The 25,324-nt window shown below is 38.8% G+C and overlaps 1 protein-coding gene, 1 long non-coding RNA gene and 1 other non-coding gene across 6 annotated transcripts in view; all 3 read right to left on the bottom strand.

The window, feature by feature from the left end:
* LOC109414942 (peripheral plasma membrane protein CASK) overlaps window positions 1-25,324 on the bottom strand; it is a 676,441-nt gene that overhangs the window by 399,879 nt on the left and 251,238 nt on the right. For all 4 annotated transcript variants that reach the window (XM_062846946.1, XM_062846943.1, XM_062846944.1 and 1 more), the window contains exon 4: window positions 17,569-17,646. In XM_062846946.1, coding sequence (XP_062702930.1) covers window positions 17,569-17,646 — 78 coding nt within the window. The remainder of the gene's footprint in view (window positions 1-17,568; window positions 17,647-25,324) is intronic.
* LOC134287551 (uncharacterized) lies at window positions 707-3,719 on the bottom strand. The gene is made up of 3 exons (XR_009997374.1): window positions 2,268-3,719; window positions 2,133-2,210; window positions 707-2,077 (listed from the first exon to the last, which is right to left on the bottom strand). It is a non-coding gene; the product is annotated as an uncharacterized LOC134287551 (long non-coding RNA).
* Window positions 17,803-17,915, bottom strand: LOC115259842 (U2 spliceosomal RNA). Its single transcript, XR_009996781.1, has one exon. It is a non-coding gene; the product is annotated as a U2 spliceosomal RNA (small nuclear RNA).

The following is a 25,324-nucleotide window of genomic DNA, read 5'->3' as shown; positions in this document are numbered from 1 at the left end:
AAGAATTTGCGGAGGTTTCCTGTGCATAAATTCTGGACTCGGCGGAATTTTCGGAAATGCGCGGAAAGCATAACCGAAGGTTATCTGACAGGAATTCCTAAAGACTCTCCTGGTATTGTCGAACTATGAGTAGAACTTTGTAAGATATTCAGAGACAAATACTTAGATGACATTCTTAAAAAAATGTAGGCAGTGTTTTCATAGATATTCTGAGAAGAATTCTGCAGGATTTTATCTAGCACAAAAGAATGTCCTGCAGAATCTCCACTAAGGTTTTTTTTATCAACTTTGTATGTCTCTCCAAAACATTATGCATATTTCCCCGGAAATTCCTGATGATATTTCTTCAACAATTTTCGAATAAAACAACTCTGAAGTCCTCCAGTAAATCCTTCAAATTTCTCTTTGAGTTTCTTCTGGAATTACTAAAAGTAAACTACTCTAAAAAAATCAAGCCAAGCCGTTCCATGAAGTTTCTTAACCGTCGAGCGATCGCACTGCTGTATTTTGTACAACACGTTGATAAAATCTCGCTTTTTGTACTCAGCATTAGCGTGGTGCTGACGCAGGTAGTCAACCGCGCGAGTTACGGAAAGTTAAGGTTGTAACATGGTAATATTCAGGTTTTCGGATTACACAAGAAAACCAAGTATTTAAAGCACACAACCAAAAGAGTGCAAACTAAAGGCGATCGATCATCAGACGGTTCAAACCCAGACTGGCTATAACGAATGATCGTTCGGAAGCTCTTTATTGTGTTGAGCCTAACTATAATGTTCGCTACAAGATATTCCTGCATTTCAATTCCGTTTGCTCTTTATCCGGAATTTCTTGCAGTGTTCCTGAAATCTCAAGTAAATTTTCTGTTGAGTTCAAGATGCAACTACTGCAGAAAACTCATGAGGATTTCCTGATGAAATTCAACGTGGAGCTTCTGGTGGAGTTCTTGAAGGAGTTCCAGGTAGAACTCCTTAAGACATATGTAACGTTTTAGTCTGTTACAACAGTCTGCGGCTTAAGCGCCACCTTCTAAATTACAAGGGCCGTAGGCTGAGATCCAATCCCGGCATGAGATTACTTGCCTCAGGGCAGGTTATAGTATTTCCAGAATGCTAAAACTACAATTTGAACGAACCAACCGAAGCTAAATCAATCCAATTTCAAACCACACTAACTCAATACGCCTCAATCACACGATCGATCAAGGAGTGTGTCTCGGCTAAACTAAAAATCAACTCAATATGGGTCACAAAACTTAGCGCGCGGGAAAAAAGAAACAGTTCAACTAAACTAGAAGTAGGAAATGATAATCAATTTACGAAATTTTATTGAAAACTAGGAAAGCAGTCTTGTTTTGAGTTTTACAAGTTTCAACTAATGATCAAAACAAATTACTTTATTGAGGGTTGCGCATTTCTGTGTTTGTGACGTCACCAAAGGATCTAATTTAATTATTCTATTTTAGGTAAGCTCCCCCTAAGGACATTTTCTTCGTGCACAATAAAAAAAAGGTCTGACCTTGTTCGGCGGGGCTAGGTCCCTCGAAGTCCAACGTAGCTACGAGCTGGCAGTCTACTCACCACAGCTAATCCCACGTCGAGTACCGATTCTGAGGTGCGAGGCGGATTCCGAAGGTCGAATCAGTCCCGGATGTGCGAAATCGTCGGGGTAGAGATGTCCCCGGAAACGATGGAGTACCGAGCCAGTTGACGAGGCTCTGATCGCACAGGGTTGTCTAGACGGGATTCCGATTCGGCGACTTACCGGAAGTGTACACTCAAGCACCTTGCTTGTGGGACTCGACTTCTGATCGAGCAGTTCGAAAAATGTCCAAACGTAGTTTGGCGGTGGCTCGAAGGGCGTCCTGGAGGCCTGAGTCCAGTTTCGCGGGTACCCACGTGGTCGACCGGTGGGTTGGGTCTCTCAACGTCCTCGGTCTTCACAGATGAACTTCAGACCGGCTATTAACCGGCGCGAAACTGATCCAAAATGACTCACGATGGCCGATGCGGACAGGAACTGGCCAACACTAGTCCGACGCGGCCCACACTAACCGCCCTCGTTGGTTGGGCTTGGCCTAAACAACGTGGTACTTAATCACTGTTCTTCACATTTAGATCGTATTAGCTTACCTTATTTTAGTCTCGCAGACAGGCACTGAGACTAAGATCCTTCTCACTAGAAAAAGCTAATATAACTCAAAAAAAGAACTATAACGGAATTTCAAATTAATCCACTTTTAAATTTTAAATCAATACGCGTCTTACTTCGAGTTTAGTTTTAAACTGCTAGAATTATTTATCGATAGCAAATATCGATTATGATAAATTCACCACTTTTTGATTTTGATCTTGACTGTTTGAGAACTCCACCAGAAATGATGGTCGATCGCGTTTGGGTTGATTAGTTATTTCAACTTACGACGCAATTTCCCATACGATCATGTACTGAGAGCTTACAAAGTATACGCGGATTGGAAAATGGATTATTGAGAATTTAGCTCTTTAATCAGTTCAAATTTTTCTCTACTGCGCAATTTCTGGACGGAATTTGCCATTTTCATAGGAATTCGAGCAGCAAGCTGATGCGCCTAAATGTAGACCTGCACAAGTTTTAAATGTTATAATTTTCTTCATGCCTTTTTGAATCACAGGTACCTCGGATTGTTCATAGGTGGCGCATAGCTTAATGAAAGCTTTTAAAAACTTGCAGACATATGCGTAAACACGGTAAGAAAAGTTTTATCTTTTTTGTAACATATTTTAAGGGCATTAAAATATAAAAGACAATTTCTTTTAAAAAGGGAACAAAACCATCGTTACACATAGGTACCCAAACTTTCAAGTGCGCGACCCCAGATGTAGTTTTCGCAACCCACTAGAAAAATTCCGTCATTTGTTGTCTGATACAATAAAATATTCTACTGTCCCTCGTGACCACCTGGGTGAAGGTCGGCGATCCCCCTGGGGGGTCGCGACCCACAGTTTGGGAATACCAGGTGTAATTCCTACAGGCATCCTAGATGGAAATCCTGAAGTAATGACAGCTGGAACTCCTATAGGAATTGAAGGAGCTTCTGGAAAAATCACTGATAGAACTGCTGGAGAAATCTCAGGTAGAACTCTTGAAAAAAAACATGGGTTTAACTCGTGGAGGAATCCCAGTTCCTTCTCTACATTTCTAGATAACACGTCCTGACCGGGACAACGGGACTGGGACTTCTCAGCTGAGCACTTCCACAGTTATCAACTAAGAACTGCCTCAGTCAATGATTATTTTGTATGTGTATATCGTATGACAGTCACTCTATGCCCAAGGAAATCATGAAAATTTTCTTTACTACAAGCTCCTGGACCGATCAGGAATCGAACCTGTCACCCTCAACATGTTCTTGCTGAATACCCGCACATTGATTATTACGACTATATGGAACTTTTGGAAAATCCCTTACGGAACTGCTGGAGAAATTCCAGGTAGAACTCCTGGATAAATCTCAGATGGAACTGCGGGTAAAACTTCTAGAGGAATTCCTGGGGGAATCGGAGCCGTAACTTCGCAAATGGAATTCATGAAGGAATTCAAGGTGGAACTGCAAGGTTAATCCCAGATGGCATTATTGAAGAAATCTCACGTGGATTTTTTGTAGATATCCCAGGTGGAATTTATGAAGGAATTTCAGGTGGAACTCCTGGGGGAGATTATGAAAGTGGATCTGCTGAAGAATACCAGGTGGATTTTTTGCTGGTATGCCAAGTGAAGCTCCTGAAAGTTAAAGGCTGCGATTTGAGGTGAAAGCTAGATTAGATAATTGTTGGAAATTATTATTATTATCTTTATTATCGAGATTTTCAGCCAGGGGCTGGTTCATCTCCGATTGTTGGAAATGCCAGCATGTATCACGAGCTATCTACATACAACAGCTCTAGTAATAGCTTTAAGATCATCACTGCACTGTCATCAATGAAGTCAATGGAAATATCCTTAATTTAATTTCGCTTCACAGTTCTCGGAATTGAGAAACACTTCTCTTCATCAACCAATCGGTGGAAATCAAACTACCAAGCACGAAATTCTTCACCCGATTGCTTCATTATTGACTAATTCAATTACGATAATGTAATGTATACACTCTTTCTCACAAAACTTCCTCTCGTCCAGGGGGGAGGGCATCGCGTTCGATAGCACAATCCGAACGATTCCTGTGCCCTTTGTGAAACTTAACTAGGGGAGCGGTACCCTTTCTAAGCATGATGCTCGCATTTACAATAAGATGAACATAGGAACATTGGATGCAAAATGGTGCTCATACCCTACATCTCACATCGCTCGGCTGAGATGATGAAGGCACTCCTAACCGGTTTTCGCAATTTCATTTGCTTGCGAGGCGAGGGCTCTCGCCACTCTCGACGGCTCAGTGATAGCCCATTTCGCTTTTCTGTTTGCCCATCATCTGATTAGGCACTGCCAAATGGCGTGGCGGTGCGATGGTATGATGGTGACTGCGGCCAGCGGCGTCCAGCTGTATCGCATTTCGCCCAATCAGATTTATGACATTAAGGCGGCAGCTATCGGCAATCGATAAGTCATCGCGCATCGGCAGATACGATACTGTGCTTTTCATTCCGGTTCTATTTTTTTATGTCGAAGAGATGGGTCGTTTTCTTGTTGGGCGCCATATTTTTCCCTGCCGGCGGCGGCTACTATCTCATCGCGACGACCGTCGCTGACATTATTTCCAATGACTGTCATTTATTTTTCACCGGCTCATCCCGGTATTCAACGTGGTGACGACGGTGCTGGTGAGGTAGAAGGTATCAGTTTTGCTGACTGGTTATTGGGCGTACAAACTTATATAGTTCATTTGTTCGTTATGGAATTGAACATCGAAGTAGTATCAGTACCGTACAACAGGGAGGCTTTGATACGATTTTCAGATCACTGCTGCATGTGTCGCAACGGCGAAACATAGCTAATACTAATTACTCTGGTGATCCTGAAATAGAAATGAGTTGATTTTTGCAATTAAGGTTTTCCGTTGATTTTGTTATCAGCCAAGTGTTTCCAAGAAAATTGAGAAACATATGGAGGCGCGTGGTTGTAGATGCCTTCAGAAAATTGTCGAGGAATTCGTTTAAAACCTATGCTCGGATATCTTTGGAAGTTCATTCCAAAATCCTCCACAAATTTCCAAGGTTTTTTTTTGAAATTCTGCCAGGAATGCCTTCAGAAATTCCTCGGAATCCTTAAAAAAAAACTTCTATTGGATCCTCTCGAAAATTCTTCTTTGAAAATTTAACCAAAGTTTTCACGAGCTTACCCCTGTTATTAATTTAAGAACTTTGTTCCTGCCGATATTGCTGCAGGTATTGCATTAGAAAATCCTCCAGGATTTTTTTTTTCAGAAAGCCTTTCACATTATGTTGTTTTCCTTTTTGCAAGTTTATCAGAACATCTTCCATGCAATGCGTTAGATTTTCCTTTAGAATTTCTTTGGAATTTTTCGTTAGAGGATTCTCCAGAAAACTTCTCCAAAAATTCCTCTAGAAAAGCTTCCAATGGTTTTCTTAAAAAAAATCCTTCCTAGTTTTTTTTTTCAGAAAATCACCCACAAACTCTTTCAGAAATTCTATATGAAGATTAATTTAGAATTTCTTGCTGAGATTTTTTTTAAAATTTCTCCAAAGCTTCTTTCAGATACTCCCCCATGAATTCATCCACAAATTTCTCCCAAAATACTTTCAAATAGATTTCGATGTGTTCCTTATGAAGTTCCACTTGGAAGTTTTTAAGAAATTCTCCGAAAGATTCATTAAAAAAAATCATCGTAAAGTCCTCCACAGATTTTATCAAAATTTTCTGCGGGGATTCCGTTTCAAAGATTTTTTCTCAAATTCTACCAGAGGTTGCTTCTGGAAATTGTCCAGAGTTCCCTTCAGAAATTCGTTCAGACATTTCTGCTGGAAGTCTACCAGAGATTTTTTCAGGAATTGCTCTGAGGATCCCATTGAAAACAGTCTGACGAATACGAGTTTCTTCAGAGATTCATCCCGCAAATATTGCAGGAATTCATCAAGAGATTTCCTCTGGCTTTCATGCAAACACTCCCCCTTTTACCAGAAATTTTTTCGGCATTTTCTCTAAATATAACTCCATGGATTCTTCAAGAAGATCATTCAAGCATATTTACTAGGTATTTGTAAGCTAGTTCCTTTAGAAATACCTCAATTTTTTTTCTCTGCGGATCATTGAAGACGCTTATCTATGCGTTCTTCCGGGTACTCATATAGGATTGTTTTTTGCATAAATTCGTCCACAGAAATTTCCAAAACCCTCCAAGAATTTTATAAATGGATTTTTCCAGGTTTTTTTTACGAATTCGTCAGTTCTTGAGAAGTTCTTAAGAAATTACTTCTGTGATTCCTTCACGAATTTCTTAAAATATATAACCAGTGATTCATTCAATAGAACCTCTTAAGATTTTTATAGGGATTCCACTGAAGATATTTTCAGAAATTCCTTTAGGGTTTCTTTCAAAAATTCCTGCTGGGATAGCTTCAAAAGTTCCTTTGAGGAAACATTTTCATCTCCAGAGACTTTTTCAGGATTTTAGAGATTTTTTCAGCAATTTCATCAAGGAATTCTTCAAATTCCTTCCGTGGAGTTTTTCAGATATTTTTCTGAAAATTACAATACCAATTCTACAAGGATTTCTTCGGAAAGTCTTCCCAGGATTTTTCTAAAGATTTCTTAAGAATTTTCTTTAGTGGTTCGTACAGGAATTCCAACAAAGATATTTTTAGAAATTATCCCTGCGGTTAAATTAGAAATAGCTCCTGAGAAGTCTTTAGAGGTCCTTGCAGAATTTGTTCAGATTTTTCTCTAGAGATTTCTCAGAAGGTAGTCCAGAAATTGCACAAACATTACTCAATAATTCTCCAAAGAATCAAGAAATTTCAAAGAAATCTCTAGAGAAATGTCTCAAGAAACCCTTTAAAAACTTCCAGAGATCTTTTTAGAAACTCCTAGTTACAATTCTGGTGGAATTACTGGATAGAAATTCTTGAAGGGATCTCCAGATAGCCTAGTGGTTAAGGCTATGGATCGCCAATCCGGAGACGGCGAGTTCGATTCTCGTTCCGGTCGGGAAAAATTTCTCAACTGCCTGGACATAGTGTATCATTGTACTTGCCACACAATGTACAAATTCATGCAATGGCAGGCAAAGAAAACTTCAATTAAAAACTGTGGAAATGCCCTAAGAACACTAAGAAAAAGAGAGGCAGGCCAAGTTACATTGCGAACGTCGAATCATTACGCAGAAGAAGAAGAAGAAGAAGAAGAAGAAGAAGAAGAAATTCTTGAAGACATTTCTGGAGCAATTCCTGAATGAACTGGAGAAGCTCTGCAAGTAATTCTAAGGAAAAGCTTAACAAGGGTGTTTTCGATCATCTGGCAATCATTTGACTCATTTGTCTATAACTCAGTTCAGAAGCCTAATATTAAAATGTGATGTTCGACAAACTTGTGGATTATTGTTTTTCCTATAATTATCACCAAGGACGCCATATTCTAACTCATATATTAACGGCGTAAAAGTGTTAGTACCACCTACTCATACTAAACGATCGGATTTTTCGATCGTTTAGTATGAGTAGGTGGTACTAGCGCTCTCACGCCGCATACACTACCCGTCATAAGTACAGACTCACAAAAAGTATTGCAACAATATTGCATCACCCTGACTCACCTCGATATCTCAAAAACCAGAACACCTATAAAAATGCCGCCTTCAGGAAAATTGTTGCTTTTGGGCTTCTGAATAACTTTGCTGAAGACAGCATCTTTGTAAGTCCTAAGGTTTTGGAGATACTGAGGTGAGTCAATATGATGCAATATTGTTGCAATACTTTTTGTGAGTCCGCACTTATGACGGGTAGTGTATATGAGATTTAGGATATGACGTCCTTGGTGATAAAACACTTATCTACAAGTTTGCCGAACATCTCATTTCAATATTATGCTTCTGAACTGAGTTATAGATAAATGAGTCAAATGATTGCCAGGTGATCGAAAACATCCTTGAAGCTTAAGAAATTTATAAAGGGATACCAGAAAAAATCAGTTGAAAAATTTCTGAAGCAATCTTTTAAAAAATTTCTGAACAAATCGTAGACAAAAATACTGGTGAAATTTTTGAAGAAGTCCTTTAATAAATTTCTGATTAATCTCTGAATGAATCCTTGGCAGAACTTCTGAAGATACATCAGAAGGAATTCTAAAAAATAAACTTAAACAATTTCTGAAGGGACAAAACAATAATGACGAAACAAAAAAGAGTAGAATTCTTTTGAGAACCACAGAAGAAATTATAAAATGGACAGTCGAAGGGATCTTTGAAATGTCTGGAGGAACTGGAGATCTCTCTGCAGGTATTCACAAAAAAAATCCTTGTAAAATATTAAACATTAGCTTCTGGAGTTATTTCTGCAAAAATTGTCGGGATTATCTTTGGAAAAAAAAACTTGAATGAATTCCTGAAGAAAGATCTGAATAAACCAAAAACAAAGCCTGGAGAAACTTCCAGAAAAAATCTTGAAAAATTTTCTAGAGGAATTTCCATATAAATGCCCGAGAAAATCTCTGAATAAATGGAGAAATACATAAGGGAACCAACGGAAAATTCAAGCAATAATTTCTGGAAAAGTTTCTGTAACAATTTTCAAAGGAAAACACGAGAAGCATTTCTGAAAGAATCTCTGAATCTTTGTGTAAAAATGTATTCTGGTACAATGATACATATTGCCCATTTTACTGGCATATTACCAGATTTGCTGGTATGTCTGAAACATACTGCAAAAACTTGTTATTAGAAGGCACGAAATGTTGCTAATTGACATATTGAGAGATGAAATTTGTGAAAAAAAATCGCGTTCTGGTGCGATTCGAACCCACGACTCCGTATTCGCTAGACCGGCGCTTTAACCAACTAAACCACAGAACAGGTAATGGTTCTGCGGAATAGGAAACAGGAGTATGTTGTGGATTGGCATCTAAGCCGAAAAGAGAGATGAGTTTGTGAAATAGGAGTGTTCACGGTGCGGCTTCGGACTCAGTTTGGCTTTCTATTCCGCAGAACCATTACCTGTTCTGTGGCTTAGATGGTTAAAGCGCCGGTCTAGCGAATACGGAGTCGTGAGTTAGAATCCCACCAGAACGCGATTTTTTTTTCACAAATTTCATCTCTCAATTTGTCAATTAGCAACATTTCGTGCCTTCTAATAACAAGTTTTTCCAGTATGTATTCTGGTATTGAATCTTTTGAAAAAAAAAAAAACATTCGAAGGAATTCCTGGAGAATTTTTTAGAAGATTTTCTTGAACAATTTCTGAAACATTTTTTGGAGGAATCCCAAAGAAAAACTCCTGGAGAAAATCTCGAAATATTTCTGGAAGAATTTATTCAAAACTATTTGAACAAAGAATTCCAGGAGGATATATGGAAGGTGTTTCTGAAGAAACTCGTGAACCAGTTTCAAGAAAAAAAAACTCGAAAAACTCATGAAGAAGTTCCATGTCAATTTTTAAAGATCTACATCTGAAGACATTTTCAAATAACTGTATGGATAGCGTTACATTTTGAAGGAACACTAAGAGGAATCTATGTACATATACAGTGATAGACATTCGTTTAGCCGAGACCAAAAAAAGTGTCAGGAAACCCATACAAAAGATTTTATGATAAAACTTTTTTATCGTATTGAGTACTAGATATACTTACTGTTTTATAAAAATGTGATACATCACACTTACATATACACTGAAACAAAAACGAGGGTAAAAACCCTTCAAATGTCATTTTTTGCCTAGACATTCGTTAAGCCGAGGTAAATGAAAAATTGGTTTTCAATAGTTTTTTTTGCAATTTCGTGAGTATATTTCGAGGATATACTCTAAGGCATTTAGTTTATGACGTGTTAGGAAGATAATTGACCTTAAAAGTTTATTTATTTGTGAAATTCAGAGAAATATTATAAACAAATGTCCCGATAAGAAGAAGCGACGATAAACAAATTTATTTAAGAAAAATGATTTCTTTAAACACACAAACGTAAGCTAGATTAGCAGTTTTGAAAATATGGCACAGAATTATTGTTAGAAATGTTCAAATTATTGCATAAAATGTCATGATAAAATTAAGTATACACTAAAACCCCAATTTACGCTCAAAACGGGGGGAGCGTAAATTGGGGGAGCGTAACTTGGGGGGAGCGCTATTTGGGAATTAGTGCGTAAATCGGGGGAGCGCTATTTGGGAATTAGTGCGTAAATCGGGGGAGTGTTTTTTTTTTCAGTTTTATAATTAGTTTGTGAAGATCGAAGTCACAAAGTTCCTAACCTAATAAAAGGTTATAAGTTATTCAATTACAATTAATAGTTTAGCATTTTTGCTAAGTTCAGTGGTTCCCAAACTACGGTCATGGGCCAAGCGAATTTCTCAAGAATCAGAGATGTGAAGATAAGGTGAAAAGGTTTTCCGAATTCTGCACTTCAGGGAGTATGTACTTACCACAATGTAGTTGTATTGCAACAATCAGTGGTTTGCAACCTATGGTCACGGGCCACGTGAATATCTCAAGAACCGAAAGTGCTAGGAAGAAGAGCAAATGTTTTTCGGATTGATCATCTCAAGGCTCAGTATCTCTGATACAGATATGTTGAAAAATCAGTGGTTTCCAATCTATGCTCACGGGCCACGTGAATATCTCAAGAACCGAAAGTGCTAGGAAGAAGAGCAAATGTTTTTCGGATTGATCATCTCAAGGATCAGTATCTCTGATATAGATATGTTGAAAAATCAGTGGTTTCAAATCTATGCTCACGGGCCACGTGAATATCTCAAGAACCGAAAGTGCTAGGAAGAAGAGCAAATGTTTTTCGGATTGGTCATCTCAAGGATCAGTATCTCTGATATAGATATGTAGAAAAATCAGTGGTTTCCAATCTATGCTCACGGGCCACGTGAATATCTCAAGAACCGAAAGTGCTAGGAAGAAGAGCAAATGTTTTTCGGATTGATCATCTCAAGGATCAGTATCTCTGATATAGATATGTTGAAAAATCAGTGGTTTCAAATCTATGCTCACGGGCCACGTGAATATCTCAAGAACCGAAAGTGCTAGGAAGAAGAGCAAATGTTTTTCGGATTGATCATCTCAAGGATCAGTATCTCTGATACAGATATGTTGAAAAATCAGTGGTTTCCAATCTATGATCACGGGCCACGTGAGTATCTCAAGATCCGAAAGTGCTAGGAAGAAAAACCAATGTTTTACGGATTGATCATCTTATAGATCAGTATCTCTAATATTGATGTGTTGAAAATTAGTGGTTTCCAATCTATGATCACGGGCCACGTGAATATCTCAAGAACTGAAAGTGGTAGGTAGGAAGAAGAGCAAATGTTTTTCGGATTGATCATCTCAAGGATCAGTATCTCTAATATAGGTATGTTGAAAAATCAGTGGTTTCCAATCTATGATCACGGGCCACGTGAGTATCTCAAGATCCGAAAGGGCTAGGAAGAAAAACCAATGTTTTACGGATTGATCATCTTAAGGATCAGTATCTCTAATATTGATATATTGAAAATTAGTGGTTTCCAATCTATGATCACGGGCCACGTGAAAATCTCAAGAACCGAAAGTGCTAGGCAGAAGAGCAAATGTTTTACGGATTGGTCATCGTAAGGATCAGTATCTCTAATATTGATATGTTGAAAATTGGTGGTTTCCAATCTATGATCACGGGCCTCGTGAATATCTCAAGAACCGAAAGTGCTAGGAAGAAGAGCAAATGTTTTACGGATTGATCATCGTAAGGATCAGTATCTCTAATATAGATATGTTGAAAAATTAGTGGTTTCCAATCTGTGATCACGGGCTACGTGAATATATCAAGATCCGCAAGTACTAGGAAGAAAAGCCAATGTTTTACGGATTGATCATTCTAACGATCAGTATCCCTTATATAGATATGTTGAAACATCAGTTATTTCTAATCTATGGTCACGGCCCATGTGAATATCTCAAGAACCGAAAGTGCTAGGAAGAAGAGCAAAGTTTAAGTTTAAGTTCGTTTGGCCGAATGCCATCTGGCCGATAGGGTCTTTTTTTCGAATGCCGTTTGGCCGAATCATGATCAAAAGAATTCAGAGGTAGTTTTTGACATTCTAACTGCCAATATGACCATCAGAAGTATTTCCTTTTTTCAATCATAGGCTATTCTGTCTAGTTTTGATTTTCATTGATTAGTTGGCGTTGAAACTACCGATACTTTATCAAAGCTTTTTCCTTCTTTGAATCATGGACTGTTCTTTAGAGATATACTGAAGCGGGAAACAATGCCATGGTCACTTTATTTCATCATTCATTTTTCCGCCAAACGGCATTCGGCCAAATGACCTTTTCGGCCAAATGAAGTTCGACCAAATGGCATTCGGCAAAATTACCCGGAACCCTATTGTATAATGCTGCTTTTGATGCATAATTTGAAAAGCCGATTTCACTTTCTCATCGCCTTTGGGATTCTTGAGGAACGAGCTTGGTGGTCTAGTGGCTACCGCTTCTGATTCATATGCAGAAGGTCCTGGGTTCAATCCCTGGCTCGTGTCTTTCCTCCTATTTTGTATCTTTCTATCTACTTTCTCTCTCACTCTCTCTCTCTCTCTCTCTCTCTCTCCTACATATACATCTCATGTATATTCGAATGTTCGTAGCGATCGCTAGAACCAGAAACGGATTAAAATAAGCCGTTTCCATTCCTTCCAATTTTCATCACAACACAGTGTCAAACGCCTACAAGTTATGCAACCAAGAGGACTGTGCCGCTTCACAGTAATCTTCACACAATCTATCGCTTTACGCCTGGCACCCTTGCACCAATGCATGATCCATTTGCCAAAAATAAACATTTCCCACATACACACCAACATCCGCATGACCTTGTGCAGGCTCAGAGGATTCAAAGGCCTGATGTGGGCAAGCGATTGCAATCATCACTTCCCTCCCCTTCCCCATTGACCTGCAACCTGGCGCAGCAGGCGCCATTGTCGCCTAGAAATACAAGACCACCAACGCTTACACACTGAAGATGCCTGTTAGTCCCAAGCAGCTATCTCATTGGTTCCTTGTGTGAGTGTAGCTGATCTGGCGATACTGGAGTAGCAACTGCGGGCGGTCAATCAAGCTCAAGCTCAAGCCTTTAGGATTCTTGAGGAATTCGCATGGCCCGTAACTCCAGTTTGAAAACCCCAGAGCATTGTAATGCATACCCTTTGAGATGCATAATCCAACAAATATTCACTCTTTCTCCTCGTTCTTTAGGTTCTTGCGAATACAGCATGGCCCGTAACCCCAGCTTGAGAACCACTGTTTCTCATCTCTCACCTCATCTCTCATCTCATCTCTCATCTCATCTCTCATCTCTCATCTCATCTCTCATCTCATCTCTCATCTCATCTCATCTCTCATCTCATCTCTCATCTCATCTCTCATCTCTTCTCTCATTTCATATCTCATCTCATATCTCATCTCATATCTCATCTCATCTTTCATCTCATCTCTCATCTCATCTTTCATCTCATCTTTCATCTCATCTCTCATCTCTCATCTCTCATCTCTCATCTCTCATCTCTCATCTCTCATCTCTCATCTCTCATCTCTCATCTCTCATCTCTCATCTCTCATCTCTCATCTCTCATCTCTCATCTCTCATCTCTCATCTCTCATCTCTCATCTCTCATCTCTCATCTCTCATCTCTCATCTCTCATCTCTCATCTCTCATCTCTCATCTCTCATCTCTCATCTCTCAGCTCTCATCTCTCATCTCTCATCTCTCATCTCTCATCTCTCATCTCTCATCTCTCATCTCTCATCTCTCATATCTCATCTCTCATCTCACATCCCTCATCTCTCATCTCTCATCTCTCATCTCTCATCTCTCATCTCTCATCTCTCATCTCTCATCTCTCATCTCTCATCTCTCATCTCTCATCTCTCATCTCTCATCTCTCATCTCTCATCTCTCATCTCTCATCTCTCATCTCTCATCTCTCATCTCTCATCTCTCATCTCTCATCTCTCAACTCTCAACTCTCAACTCTCATCTCTCATCTCTCATCTCTCATCTCTCATCTCTCATCTCTCATCTCTCATCTCTCATCTCTCATCTCTCATCTCTCATCTCTCATCTCTCATCTCTCATCTCTCATCTCTCATCTCATCTCTCATCTCTCATCTCATCTCACATCTCATCTCTCATCTCATCTCTCATCTCATCTTTCATATCATCTCATGTCATCCTTCCCTAACCCTCCATCCTATCCTCTACACTCCCCTCTACCCTACCTTCTACCCTACCCTCTACTCTAACCCTCTACCCTACCCTCAACCCAACCTTCTACTTACCCTACTTTCTACCCTAATCTCTACCCGAACCCTCTACCTTAACCCTCTACCCAATTCTCTATCCTACCTTCAACCCTAACCCTATGCCCGATCCTCTTCCCTACCTTTTACCCTACTCTCTACCCTACCTTCTACGATACCATCTATCATTACCCTCTATTCTAACCATCTACCCTACCCTCTACCCTAACCCTCTATCATAGTCTCTACCCTACCCTCTACTCTAACCCTCTACCCTAACCCTCTATCATAGTCTCTGCCCTACTCTATACCCTAACCCTCTACTCTACCCTCTAACCTAACCCTCTACCCTAACCCTTTACCTTACTTTCAACCCTACCTTCTACCCTACTCTCTACCCGAACCCTCTAGCCAACCCTCTACCTTAACCCTCTACCCAACCCTCTATCCTACTCTCTACCCTAACCCTCTATCATAGTCTCTACCCTATCCTCTACCCTAACCCTCTATTATAGCCTCTACCCTACCCTCTACCCTAACCCTCTACCCTAACCCTCTACTCTACCATCTAACACTACCCTCTACCCTAACCCTCTACCCTACCCTCTACCCTACCATCTAACACTACCCTCTACCCTAACCCTCAATGTATCATATGTATCACATGTTACTTGTTCCCGAATACCTAAATCCCCAATTTACGCCTAAGGAGCGTAAATTGGGTTTTTAAATTAAGAATAATATATTGATTTTTTGATTTTATTCGAAAGAGCACCTTTTTATAAGCCAGTATGATTTTTTTCAGATTTTTAAAACTTTATTTTGATACCTAAATTCAATTACAAAAAGATTTTTTGAAATCACCTTTTGACAGCTGGGCAACTGCTTGACAGCTCCGCCCAGTACGAAATGCGACGAGGGGTGATTCGACAAATCGCTCCCATACAAACTTTAAATTGATTTTTAAATAGGTTACCGGGCACCAAAGTTCATGAAAATTTGGATTTCGGCTCAGTTTGGCATGTAGATTGTGAATATGGAATTATCTCAACACCACTAAAGAAGCCAATTGGGGGAGCGTTATTTGGGAATTAGTGCGTAAATGGGGGGAGCGTTATTTGGGAATTAGTGCGTAAATCGGGGGGCGCAAATTGAGTTTGGCGCAAAAGAAGTGAGCGTAAATTGGGGTTTTAGTGTACTAGTTTTTTGTTGTTTAAACTTTAAAATGGGATTGATAAAAGATAAAATAAATAGTTCTGCATTGAAATAAAGACGTGCCCTAATGCCTGTGGAGTATATCTGTTTGATACTAGCATTACTAAATGGGTTAGAAGACTGCTAAGTGAAAGAACTGCAACTAGTGTCAGAATTTTTGTACCCTGTTTATTTAAAAGCAGATGCTCATACAAATATGCAAGATATGGTTAAACAATTGGCTTATTTCATTCAATCTGAAGAAATGTATCATAAATGAGTCTTAGTGTTGAACCACATTCATTTTTAACATGATTTATTAGAAAAGAATGTCTAAACTATGAAACAAGTAGTTAATGCTAGAAATTTGAATATTTTCGGTGCCATTTCTCGAAATATGAGCCGTCCAATGTATGTTATTTCAGCCAGAATACAGTCTGAAAGATATTGAGAGCTATTAGAAGACGTAATAGTAGCAAACGCTGTGATTTATGCAAGTGAAACCATAATATTTCATCAAAACAATACTTAAATACGTGATTTTTTGATGGTTTGCGTTATTTTTTTCTGTTAAAAACATTGTTTTTCGTAAATTTTCAACCTGCTTTGGTCATGAAACATTCATTGCATTCTTTTGAAACACTTCCGATAAAAATAATTACATCAAATCTCAATTTAGAAACATTTACAATATTATGACATATTTATATGAGATGCATGCGAAATTAATATGGCAACACTTCCAAAAACGACCTAATTCATGATTTTCAAGTCGATATATAATGCAGGTCACCATACAAAATGACTTTGTTGGATATTTTTCGAAATTTGTTAGTTTTTTTATCATGGAATTCTGAAAAATGTTCAATTCGGCTAAACGAATGTCTAGGCAAAAAATGACATTTAAAGGGTTTTTACCCTCGTTTTTGTTTCAGTGTATATGTAAGTGTGATATATCACATTTTTATAAAACAGTACTAGATATACTATCACTACGATAAAAAAGTTTTATCATAAAATCTTTTGTATGAGTTTCCTGACACTTTTTTGAAAATTTTTTAGCCTCGGCTAAACGAATGTCTATTACTGTATACTGCCGTGAATCGCAAGTCAGTCCCATATGTAAAAAGTAGGCATTGAGAAAATGGACTCTGAAGTTTTTAAATGCGACTTCTATGTGAAATTTAAAAAAATCGCCATAAATTGAATACTACTGCGATCATCACGAAACTTTTACAAATTGTTTCAAACGTGAATAGGTAACTGCGAAAAATATAAAACTGGCTAAAACAGTGTTCGATTTTGTACAGCAGGGTACACAAGTTCGTAATGGGACTGACTCGCGATTACTTTTCACTATGGGACAATCTGACTTAGTGTTGTTTTTCGATTTTACTGAACAAACTATATATTTTTATTCACACAGCTGAAAGATCATTCGAAGAAAGATCGAAAACTGCCATAAACTCAATTTTGCCCAAAATGCAGATGGGACTGACTTGCGATTCACGGCAGTATAGTAGTTCTAGTTTGAATTGTTCCACGACATCCTGCAAGTATATTCATTCTGTAAACATTCCAGTTTTTTTTTTATATAAATCCCGAAGTGTTCCCAAAAGAATTTACCGGCGGTTTCCCTGGAGGTAATCCTGGAGAATTTTAAGAAACTTTAGGAAAAAATCTTTGGTGATAAAATAAAACCGTTAAAAGTGAAAATAAATTTTCCGCATTTGATTTGGTCTCTTGGTTTGGTGAATCTCATACGCAAAAAGCAAAATCGACAGCTATTAGACTACCACACTCGTTTAAACTATAACCGTTACATAACCTAACAAAGGTCAAAAATCGATCAACACTTACCCACTGATCAACCTTACCCCAGCCTACAGTACCGCTGAAAAGGCGAGAATCAGCCCACATATGTCATCTCCACACCATTCACACTTACCATGCTACTGCTTCGCTGTACACGAACCCGGCTACAGCACGTCTGACCACTTCAAAGCAGATATCCGATCCTTCCATGCTGGAAAAAAAAAGAAGAAAGAGAAGAAAAATGATGAATGGAAGAAGGCAGTTCGAATGGCGAACAAATTAATGCAATACATAAGCTGTTGGTGGCAGAGAATCGATGGTACATATGATGTGATGGGGGCTGTATGCGGAAACGATTTTGTCTTCTAGAAGATGTTTAGAATGCGGAACAAGTGTAAATGACCAACTTTCTCAGTAAGATGTTAAGCTGATAAGAACAGATACTACACTTTGATCTTAGCCTTTAGGCCGAGAAGCAATGCACTCAGTAAAGAATTAGGTTAAGAATTTTTTTTTTGCTTGCTCAATTGGTAATATTTGATATTATATATTAATATATTATATTAATAAATATATTATATTAATAAATATATTATATTAATAAAAAAAAATAAAAAAAAAACACATTGCATTGTGTCCTAACAATACTTTTTTATTTATTTTTATTTGTGAGTTTCAACATTACAAAAACTCTAGTGATTTCCATGCAATATACAATAAAATAACGATATAACTTATGGTACCGTACCATACGGTGTATCGTAAATATACATATTATAGAATTATATTATTTTAATACAATACAATAACAATTAAACAAATGCATAGGCAATCGAATGTGCAGCAGTAATATTGATCAGTAATTGTATTCGTATAGCAATTTTTATAAATATTACAAGAAAACGCATATAATTTTCATAATAAGACCAACTCAGTCTGAATGTGGGCATCTTCAAGATTGAGTTTGTCTTACAAACTTATCCTTTTCCCTCAATAAGTTGCCTATTTTATTCATTGTTAACGAAGATTTGTGAAGAATTGTTCAAACTTGACTATGCCAATCGATAACGGAACGATTTTAATTTCGACTCACTGTTTAAATATCAATGCATATTTCCGCGGCAATTTTTCTGAGAGACCCTCAAAATGGCATTCACTTTTCCCAAATAGACTCCTCGCCGAAAAAACACCACTCATTAAAATGATTTACCGACACATAAAATTGCGTCACGGAGAATCGCATTAACGCCACGACCCATAACGATGACGAATGACCTCAGTCCACTTCGTCACATCGGCCGCATCCACCATCGCCGCCACCGCCGGGAATGGCCGTAGCGCACAATCGTTTTACATTCCATTTTGGGTCGCGGAACTGTCATCAAAAGTGTATAGGCTTCTAGCATGCTTACCCACCACCGCACCGCACCGGAAGAAATGAGAAGCAACACGCCCATAACCATCATTATCGCCGTAGTCAAAGCCCGAATCAAAATTTACAGTAGCTTAAATGGTTGAAACGATTACAGTATCATAAAGGTTGTGGTGAATCATTGACATTGTAACGTACCTTTATATGAATGGTACAATTTTCACAATAGAATTATATCATATATTGTAGCTCCAATTAAATAACAATAAACTATATAGTTCTTCTATAGTTCCCAAACGTTTTTAGTTGTACAGTGCAAGGTTTACCGATTTTCGATATTTTCGAAAAATGGATCATTAACTAACCATTCATGTTATGGTTGGTTCAATTCAATGTTATTTTTACTAGGGCGTTGATGTCGTCATGATCGCTTACATAAATTCGCACAGAACCATAAAATCGTACGTCGTTGGTCGTACGACGACGCAACGGTGATGATTTCCGGACACGGAAAAGAAGCTGTTCGCTTTGACGCGAAAGCAACTGTTTGATATACAGGTAAAACAATAAAACCGGTAGAGATGAGGACCACCTGTTAATGTAGGGCCTTCGGAAGGACCACTTTTTTACCTGTTTGGAGCGATAGTAAACGTAGTACATACGACACGAATCGGCACCGAAACTGATGATGAAGATGGATTAGAAGTTTTGAATTTTAATTGAATGTGTTGCGAAATTACGCGTTATGAATATTCATGAGAAGACAACGAGCCTAGACGGTAATGGAAGCGCGTAAGATAAGCAATGGAAAGTTGAAGAATTTGTAACTAATGGATGGGAGCTCATATAGGGTACAAATGCTGGTCATCCAGTCATTTTATTCGTTGTAAAAGTTGGTAAAATCGGTGATTTTTACATGACAGCAGGATAACATGGATGAAATGATAAAACTATAAATTCAAAATTGCAGAGGGCCAGACGGAAAACTACATACTACTTGTCTTCCATCAATTGAACCAATTAACGCCGAGCGTTCACATTTCAAGCTCACCGTGTGCGCAAATCGCAAATCCCAACCTCCCACAAACCTCAACCGCACTCAAATTCCAATATTTGCTCACAGATCAATCCAATTTGATATGAATACCGCTAATTACGACCGCTACCATTTTCCCCTTCGTTGGGTTCCGTACCTACCACCAGCAGTGGATCCGTTAATTGGCGTGGAACACGTGTTTCCATCCAAACTCGCAATCCTCGCAATATCCACCCGTAAATGGTGGGCGGCCAGGCATAAGTAGTTGTAGGTAGCAACAGCAGCATATTATAGACAGACAGAACATTTTCAAAAACGATGGATGGTATGTTGAATCATTGCTGCAACATCTACGCTTCTAGACAGCCGCGAAAAATTGCTGAACGAAGCATCATTTACAACGAAGTGAACCGAATCCTGATGGTGGGATTTTATGAAAAAGGGCGCACTGGAGTTGAACTCAATACGACGAGTTGACCATTGATGGTGAAAGAAACCGATTGAAGGCTGAACAGCTCTTGGTTATGGTCAGTGGTTTTCAATGGAATTGGGACGATGGTATCCCAGCGAAATAATCATTAAAATCATAACAAATGCCTTAAAATATCAGAAATTCTCAAACTTAAGGGAGAAGTGGGGTAAAACGGGCTCTATAACGCGCTTAAGAGTAGTTGCCCGTAGATGAATCATTCACTAAGCAATTTTTGAGAAAATTTGCCTTCGATTAAGCCATCGATGGTCACAAAGGGTCTTGTATTAGGAAAGTTATTATTTTTTTCACCTTTGGGCTTGATTTTTTTTGAGAATGTTTTCCAGGTTCTTTTTCAGGAAGATTTTCTTAAATTTCTCCTGGCATTTTTTCGACAATTGTTGAGGTGTTTTCAGATAATCCTCCAGTGATTAATTCAAGAGAGCTTCCTGAGATTTCCACAGGGTTGTGACTTCATCAGAAATTCCTTCAGGGATTTCCTTAAATATACCTTCAATTACTTTCTCAAAATTTTCGGAACTCCCTCAGAAGTTTCAGCAAGAGATTTCTTCGAATTTCTTCCATGCAGTTTTTAGAAAATTGCTCTGAAAACTTATTAAAAAACCCTATAGACATTCCTTCCGAAACTCTGCCAAAGGTTCCAACAGGGATTCCTGAAGCAATTTCCACTACGGTTTTTTTTTCAGAAATTGCTCCTGCGGTTCCGTCAAGAATATATTTAGGGATTCCTTCAGAGGTTCCTGCACGAATTGTGTCACATATTTTTCATGCGTTTTTTTTTTCAGAAGGATTTTTCAACCCGTTTCTGATCTAGCGATGGCTACGAAAATGAGTTGTTTATGAAGAATGGAAGGATAATGTATATAGAAGGATACAAAGTAGGAGGAAAAGCACAAGCCAAGGATTGAACCCAGAACTTCTGCAAACGAATCAAAGGCGGTGGGCACTAGACCACCAAGGTCCAAAATCTCGTTAATACAGAAAAAAAACCCTAATTAATCCACCTAGCGGTGATGTTGCCTTTCTCGTGCTTTAAAATATCCTTTCAACAATACTCAAGCGACATGTTGATGACATTGACATAAATACAAAATGAAAACTGCTTGCTAAATCTACTCAATATGCATACATTTTATATTAGCATAACATCCAAAATTCAGAAAATATAAGACAACGATCCAAAATTCCAACCAAACATGTGTTATGAAGCTGCAAAATTTCGAAACGTCATTTTAGATTTTCCGGTCATCATTTTTTGATTCCGGATATCTACCCTAACTAAACTAAGCGCCATCTTGAATATTGAGACACCATCTTGGATGTTCTGGTATTCATTTTTGGACTCTGCACCTAAAATTACATAAAATAGTCACCGTATTGAATTTTGGCATGTCGTTTATTATTTTCTGGTTACCTGTTTTGGACGAAGACCTTGTGAAACAGCGCACAGCTTGGGTTTTCTGATTGCAAATTTTGAATTCTGGATATATTTCCATACAAAATATGCCCATAATGCACGAAATTGAAATCCTATAAAATAGGCGCTAACTTGAATACTGGGCCATATCTTGGATTTTGGACCGCTATCTAGGATACTCTGGTGGGCTCCGAACATATTTACCGTACCAAATACACTTATTTTACATAGTTTTAGAGCTCAAAATTCCTTAAAACAGCCACCATCTTCTGTTGACGCTATCAAATTCTTATTTTTCCATTCAACGTTGACCCATCCTGCTATAAATTTACACCTTAGGAATCTGGAATGGTACGATTTGATGAGATCGCTTTTGTTTTGTCTATATTTTGTTCTCTTTCATATATGAGAACTTAGACATATTCGTCACTGTTGTTCATACCTAACGTTTATCAGGCCATTAAACAAAGCCACGATTTAATTTTTCACATGAACGTTGGTTCTGCTACACAACAGCTAGTCTCTAATGTGATCTAAGGCTATTTTCTTGCTAACCGTTCATTAGATTATCAAAAAAATCTGCGATCTGATGTGTCGTATGCATGGGTTTGGTTCATTTTTATATTTGGTAATTTCCGGTGGGATAGCCTGATCTGATTCCATGAGTCATGGACCATGACACTACCGGTTGTCCCAATTATGGTCTGAGAATATTTTATTGCTATTTATTCACCTTTACCTAATCACCGCGATTTGATGTATCGCATGTATGGGTTTGATTCACTTTTACTTTTAACTACTTTCGAAGCCACAGCTGAACCCGCAACACTACCGGGAATCTAATGTGGTCTGACCCTATTTTTTCATCAGTTTGTCGATAAGTCGATTTGATGTACCGAATCTATGGGTTTGGTTAAATTTTACATTTTACTACCCGGATCTGATTCCGGGTAACTACCGGCTGAACCAAATATGGTCTGACACTATTGTCTTGTTAACTGTTCATCGGTTAACAAAAACGCTGCAAATTGAAGGTATCACATGCTGGGTTTGATAATTTCGACGGGACTCTCGGAACCAATTCCGGAACACAACCAGTTGTCTCTAGTGTGATTCAAGGCTATTTTCTTGCTAACTGTTCATCAGGTTATCGCAAAAGCCACGATTTGATGTGTCACATGCGTGGATTTGGATTACTTTTACATTTGGCCTCTTCCGGCCACTCAAAACCGATTCCGAAACACTTGCTGGCCGTTCATTAGGTAATTTATAAAGCCGCTATTTGATGTGACGCATGCACGGGTTTGTTTCTCTTTCAGATTTGACCACTTTGGCGGGAACCCCGGAACCGGTTCCGGAACACTACTGGTTCAGATATGGTCTGAGATGATTTTCCTGCTCATTGTCCATCAGGTAATCGAAAATGCCGTGGTTTGATGTGTCGCATGTATGGGTTTGGTTCAATTGTATATTTGGCCGCTTTCAGCGGGACGCCTAGAACCGGTTCCAGAACACTACCGGTTCAGATATGATCCGAGACTATTTTCCTACTTACCACTAATCAGGTTATCGAAAATGCCGTTGTTTAATGTGCCGCATGCATGGGTTTGGTTCAATTGTATGTTTTGCCACTTCGAACGGGACGCCTAGAATCGGTTCCGGAACACTACCGGCTCAAATATGGTCTAAGACTATTTTCCTGCTTACCGCTTATCAGGTTATCGAAAATGCCGTGGTTGGATGTGTCGCATGCATGGGTTTGGTTCAATTGTGTGTTTTGCCACTTCCAGCGGGACGCCTAGAACCGGTTCCGGAACACTACCGGTTCAGATATGGTCTGAGACTATTTTCCTGCTTACCGCTCATCAGGTTATCGAAAATGCCGTGGTTGGATGTGTCGCATGCATGGGTTTGGTTCACTTGTATATTTGGCGCTTTCCAGCGGGACGCCTAGAACCGGTTCCGGAACACTACCGGTTCAGATATGCTCTGAGATGGTTTTCCTGCTCATTGTCCATCAGGTCATCGAAAATGCCGTTGTTCGATGTGTCGCATGCATGGGTTTGGTTCACTTTGATATTTGGCCACTTCCGGCGGGACACCCGGAACCGGTTCCGGAACACTACCGGTTCAGATATGGTCTTAGATTATTTTTCTGCTTACCGCTCATCAGGTTATCGAAAATGCCATGGTTTGATGTGTCGCATGCATAGGTTTGATGCATTTTCATATCTGGTCCCTTCCTGGGGTACCGTTCCGGAACACCTAAATGGCCATATCTCCGGAACGGCTGGACCGATCCGAACCATTTTCAATAGGAAACAATGGGACCAGATTCCGCGTCGAATGAACCGTCGGTCATTGAAATCGGTTGAGGTTTACTGCCAAAAAGTGATGTGAGTTTTTTTGTACACACTCACACATACACACACACACACACACACATACACACACACACACACACACACACACACACACACACACACACACACACACACACACACACACACACACACACACACACACACACACACACACACACACACACACACACACACACACACACACACACACACACACACACACACACACACACATACACACACACAGACATCACCTCAATTCGTCGAGCTGAGTTGATTGGTATATATGACTCGACCCTCCGGGGCTTCTATCAAAAAGTCATTTTTGGAGTGAACATATAGCCTTTCCAGGGCACTTAGTGTACGAGAAAGGCAAAAAGAAAACAACTATTGATTTGATTGATTTATCTTTATTTGAGAGACTTTCAGCCCTTGGCTGGTTCGTCTCTTGAAAACAACTAGACCACCAAGCCCGTCTATATTTTTGTTAACACAAATTCTTCCAATGAATTCACAAAAAAAAACTGTAAGAAATGCTGAATGAATCTCTGAAGAAATTTCTGAAGAAATGCAGGAGGATTGTGTTAAGGATTCTCCTATAAACTTTTGGTGATAACTTCGAAGACTCCTAGAAAAAAATCTTGAGAAGTTTCTGAATAGATTCCTAATTTAAAATTTCGGAAGCAATTTCTGAAGATATCTATGAAGCAATTCCTGAAGGAATGTTTGAGAGAATACCTAGTGAAATTCTTCAAGATATCATCCTAAACTATGGAATTAATTTCAAGTAAAAATTGTTTGGGAAATTTGTTGGAGAGATTCCTGGAAAAAATCCTAGAGGAATTTGTGAATGAATCTCTCAAAGTGTCTGCCGAAATTGCAAACAAAGGTACTGGTACAAACTGCCGAAGGAATTTCTGGAAAAAAAAGAATGTTAGATGGAATCTTTGAACACCTAAGTGAACACCTATAAGAACTGGAGAACTCTCTGCATGTATTCATAGAAGAATTCATTGAAAAATGCCAAAGGATAGATTCTGGAGTGGTTTTTTCGGGAATTATTGAGAAAAAATTAGAAAATTTCCTGCAGTATCATCGGAAAAAAAAAATATCTGAATGAATCCCTGAAGAAAGGTCTTGATTAATCAATCCCAGGAGAAACTTCTACAAGAATCTCTTGAAATTTGTATAGAGAAATATCTAAATGAACT

The sequence above is a fragment of the Aedes albopictus genome, chromosome 1, assembly GCF_035046485.1.
Source record: "Aedes albopictus strain Foshan chromosome 1, AalbF5, whole genome shotgun sequence".
Lineage (NCBI taxonomy): Eukaryota > Metazoa > Arthropoda > Insecta > Diptera > Culicidae > Aedes > Aedes albopictus.
Note: the sequence above shows the minus strand (reverse complement) of the source record. Positions and strands in the feature narration are given on the sequence as shown.